At 51.5% G+C, this 4,543-nt stretch overlaps 1 protein-coding gene across 1 annotated transcript; it reads right to left on the reverse strand.

Moving 5' to 3' along the window:
* Nucleotides 1-353: 353 nt before the first annotated feature.
* Nucleotides 354-1,286, reverse strand: LOC306815156 (olfactory receptor 14A16-like; the record flags this gene model as incomplete). The annotated part of the gene is made up of 1 exon (XM_079331783.1): nt 354-1,286. One exon carries the CDS (start codon nt 1,284-1,286, stop codon nt 354-356), a length of 933 nt encoding a protein of 310 aa, XP_079187909.1.
* Between the last annotated feature and the right edge of the window lie 3,257 nt (nt 1,287-4,543).

Genomic DNA, 4,543 nt, shown 5'->3' on the forward strand with positions numbered 1-4,543 from the left:
CTGCTTCTGCTGGGCACAGCTGCTGTGCCAGCACTGATATGGCCCACCTCTGCACACAGACATTGCTGCTGCAGCACCAGAGAAGAGAACAAAAAAACATCTCTGGAGAAAACTTTGCTGTGAGTCGCTTTTATTTCATTTAAATCCACTGAGAGCACCATTCTACATTGGCACAGTCTGTGGGTCACAGTAACGGTGGAGAGAAACAAAATGAGAAATGCCAGAAAGAATGGCTTATCTTTGTGAAAAATGTTGAAAATATAAAACAAAAACAAACAATCTCTGAAGTAAACCAGGAAGAGCTAGTAAAGAATGCTTTTATTACAAGTGATTAGCAGAAATTGTAAAGCAGTTTAATGTTCCTGAAAACATCCAGTTATCCGTGTCCACAGTGCAACCTTGAGCTCCTGGTTCCTCAGGCTGTAGATGAGGGGGTTCAATGTTGGAGGCACCACTGAATACAAAAGTGACAGGGACAGATCTAGAGATGGGAAGGAGATGGAGGGGGGCTTCAAGTGAGAAAATATGGCAGTGCTGAGAAACAAGGACACGACAGCCAGGTGAGGGAGGCAGGTGGAAAAGGTTTTGTGCCGTCCCTGCTCAGAGGGGATCCTCATCACAGCCCTGAAGATCTGCACATAAGAGAAAACAATGAACATAAAACAACCAAATACCAAACAGCCAGAAACAGCAAGAAGCCCAAGTTCCCTGAGGTAGGATTTGGAGCAGGAGAGTTTGAGGATGTGTGGGACTTCACAGAAGAACTGTCCCAGGGCATTGCCCTGGCACAGGGGCAGGGAAAATGTACTGGCCGTGTGCAGCAGAGCATTGAGAAAGCCACTGGCCCAGGCAGCTGCTGCCATGTGGGCACAAGCTCTGCTGCCCAGGAGGGTCCCATAGTGCAGGGGTTTGCAGATGGACACGTAGCGGTCGTAGCACATGATGGTCAGGAGGGAAAACTCTGATCCAAGGAAGAAGACAAGCATAAAGAGCTGTGCAGCACATCCTGAGTAGGAGATATTCCTGGTGTCCCAGAGGGAATTGTGCATGGCTTTGGGCACAGTGGTGCAGATGGAGCCCAGGTCAGTGAGGGCCAGGTTGAGCAGGAAGAAGAACATGGGCGTGTGCAGGTGGTGGCCGCAGGCTACGGTGCTGATGATGAGGCTGTTGGCCAGGAGGGCAGCCAGGGAGATGCCCAGGAAGAGGCAGAAGTGCAGGAGCTGCAGCTGCCTCGTGTCTGCCAGTGCCAGCAGGAGGAAGTGGCTGAAGAAGGTGCTGTTGGACATTTGCTGTGTTTGCAAGGGCATCTGTTAAAAACATGCAATCATGGAATAGTTAGGTTTTGGAGAGGACGTTAAATATCCCAACCCAGCTTGGTGGCACTTTCCCCCCACTGCCTGCCCAGGGCTCTGCATCCTGGAGCTGTCCATGCCAGCAGATGCTCCCTGTGCCCAGCGTTGGACTTGTCATTGCTGTCATAGCCCAGCCAAGCCCTGGGGACTCAGCTTTGCCCTGCAGACCCCTCCTAGCACAGGGCACTGCCCAGGGCCAGCTCTGCCTCTGCAGGCTCTGATGGCAATGTCATAGCAACCCCGAGGACTCTGGAAAAGTAACACTGATGCTGCAAATGCCTGGTTTACTGGGTTCTGAGGTAATATTTATTTTCCCCAAACTATACTCTCAGATGAATATCATTACACAATTTTCTATTCTGGCAGCTCAGAGAGATAGATTAAAAAAGGGAATTTTCCCTTTTATATAGCCCCTGTCATGTTCTGCTCTCTGTGAAATCACCTTGGAAATATTCTGGATTTATGTGTTGGGGGTTGAGTGTTTTTCTATTACTGTGTCAATTTAAGGAATTTTTTTTCCATTATCATACCAATGGAGCTGGCCGGGTTACACCCAGGGTCTCTGATGACTCTAGACAAAAGGGGTAGGTGGCAGCGGCTCCCGGAGGGGCCTCTTATTCTTCCGGAGGGGACTCGTGTTTCTGGCGAGCTCGGAGTAGGACGCCCCATTGGCAGCCTCAAGCTGTGGAACACAGGAGAGCCAGACCCTCTGTGATCACCTGCCCTGTATCTGCCCCATTCCAGCCTCCTGCCTCTGCAGACACAGCTGATCACCCGGACACAAACGGTGAGCGAGGAGCCACCCGCTCCAGTCAGTTCCCACCTGAGACCAGCGTGGCTGCTGCCCCCTCCCACCTCCACTCCTGCCTGTCCTCTGCAGCTCAGGGTTTTGTTCCAGCTGCAGGACTGGGACCAAGCATAGAGACAGCGTGCTTGCATCTAAAGAAGGGACTGAAACGGAATTATCTATTCTGTTCTGTTAGCAATTTTAACAACTTCTGTTGTTTTCTGCTTGTACGGTTAGATATATTAGTAAAAGAGCTGTTATTCCCACCCCCTTATCTCTGCCTTAGAGTCCTTGATTCAAACAATTATAATACTTGTGGGGAGTGGAACTAAAGTCTCTATTTCAAAGGGAAACTTCTGCCCTTACTGGCAGACACCTGTCCTTTCAATCCAGGAGAATAGGTCAGGGTGGGAGAAGTCCTGACCATTGCAGCATCCTCACCACTCAAGGAGAACACTTCCAATCCACAGCGGCTCTATCCTTCCACTCATACCTTGTCCGCCAGTGCTGTGGACCACTCTCAGGGCTGACTGAGAGCTGTCCCTGGCTGGCAGCACAGTCCCTGCCCCAGCACAGTGCCCTGGGCTGCAGGACCCTGCTCTGCAGGACAGCCCTGGGCACCCCTGGTTGCTCTACACAAGAGAGAATCAGAGAATGTACTCACAGAGTCTGTAGGTATTGAGATGTTCCAGCTTTGGGAGATCACTACAGGAGCTGCAGCTGCCTTGTCCTGCAGCCAGAGGCTTCCTGTGTCAAGGGCTGGGAGTGTTTCTGCCCCAGCCACTTCTGAGCATTTTCCCAGCCCTGACTGATTGAAGCTCTCTGTGCCTGTGTGCTGTGCCCGGGGTGACTGCAGGCAGTGCCCTCAGCCCTGCTGGGCTGTAAAGAGAAACTGCTCCACAGCAGAAATGTGCTTTTGAAACTCTTCTTGGTTGCCAGGATTATCATTTGTGCCAGGAGCCCAGCACAACTCAGCAGCACAGACACAGCACAAGGAATTTAATGACCCACTCAGGGCTTTGATGGTATTTACATCAGACTCAGGCCCATAGAGAATTTTCCAAAATCTTCTCAAGAACTCAAAGCAAGGTTGAAACTCCAAAGTTTCTTGAAGTTTTAATGGGTCCCACTGAGGGATCCTACTGAGAAAGTGACCCAAATTTCCTGTTAGAGCACAGCACTGGTGGCACTGATGAAAAGTGGAGACAAACCAGGGAAAGCTGCTTCTGGTACTGAGCAAACCTGGATGACTTTCAGGAATGCAAAGGGCCAAGGCCTGAACCCCACCCCTGGTAAGGCACAGCCTGTCCCTCCCTCATTGCTCAAGGCTCTTCTTGGACCACTGGGCTCTGGAGATATGCAATACCAAGGGCAGTACCTTGGGGTAGCCCCTGCCAGGCTGCTGAGCAGGGACAAGAAGGCAATGAGGCCCCAGCACAGCAAGGCTCACTTGTCCCCTGCTGGCCTCAGGCCCAGGGCCAGCAGCCATGGCCCAAGTGCTGCAGGAGTTGTCCCTGGCAGGGCCTTTCAGCTGCTGCCCATCCCTGTGCCCTCTGCACCCCAGGCTGTGCTACGGTGTCCATGCCCTGTGCCTCTGCCCCTGCAGGCTGTCATCATTCCCTGGCTCTCCCACCTCACTGGCCCCTTCCTTTGCTGACAGCTCTGCAACGTGCCTGCCTCTGCCTGGCCACACAAAGCCTTGGGCTGGTCTACACTCCTTCTGGGGGATGTGTTGCACCACAGCCTTGAGCTGGGAGAAAAATTTCTTTCTCTTTGTGTCCAGTCTGGGTTCTCCTCTGCTGTTTTCAGTCTCCACTCCACTGAGCATAGAGCTCCTTTGTCCCTATACAATGGTCATGTTCTTGCAGCATCCAAATGTCACCTTGGGAGATTTGGGCCTTCTCCAAGGTGTTGGCAACTTAAAACATTTTTCTCATAATCTTAGAAAATCACCAGAGCACAAGGCAGCCAGACCTATGTGTCATTGCTACTTTTGTCTTAATGGAATTCTTGGATAGGTGGAATTTTGGAGGTAGAATCCCAGTTTTGGCCATTCACCCCCACGTGAGATAGGCAGTTCTTTTCCACTGGAAGGAAAGCACAGAGCCCCAGTGTTTGGTGGTAAATGAGAGATTGCCCACAGGAAGCCAAGGCCAGACAGAGCTGTCTGTCCTGGAACATTTTTGCTGGGAGAACCCTTGCATTTAGGGAAAATTTTACGGGGATTACCAATTTCAGCCTTGGGCATCAGGGAAACAGATGGTTCTTTTCCATCGGAATGAAAGCCCAGTGCCCCAGTGCTCCAGGGGCTAATAAGACGCTGCCCTTGCCGTGACAGGATGAGCTGAATCTGCCAGATGGTCCCCAGGAGGCCAAACCATCCAGTCCCATTCCATATCCTCTT

This window comes from Erithacus rubecula (genome assembly GCF_903797595.1).
Source record: "Erithacus rubecula genome assembly, contig: scaffold_104_arrow_ctg1, whole genome shotgun sequence".
Taxonomy (NCBI): Eukaryota; Metazoa; Chordata; class Aves; order Passeriformes; family Muscicapidae; genus Erithacus; species Erithacus rubecula.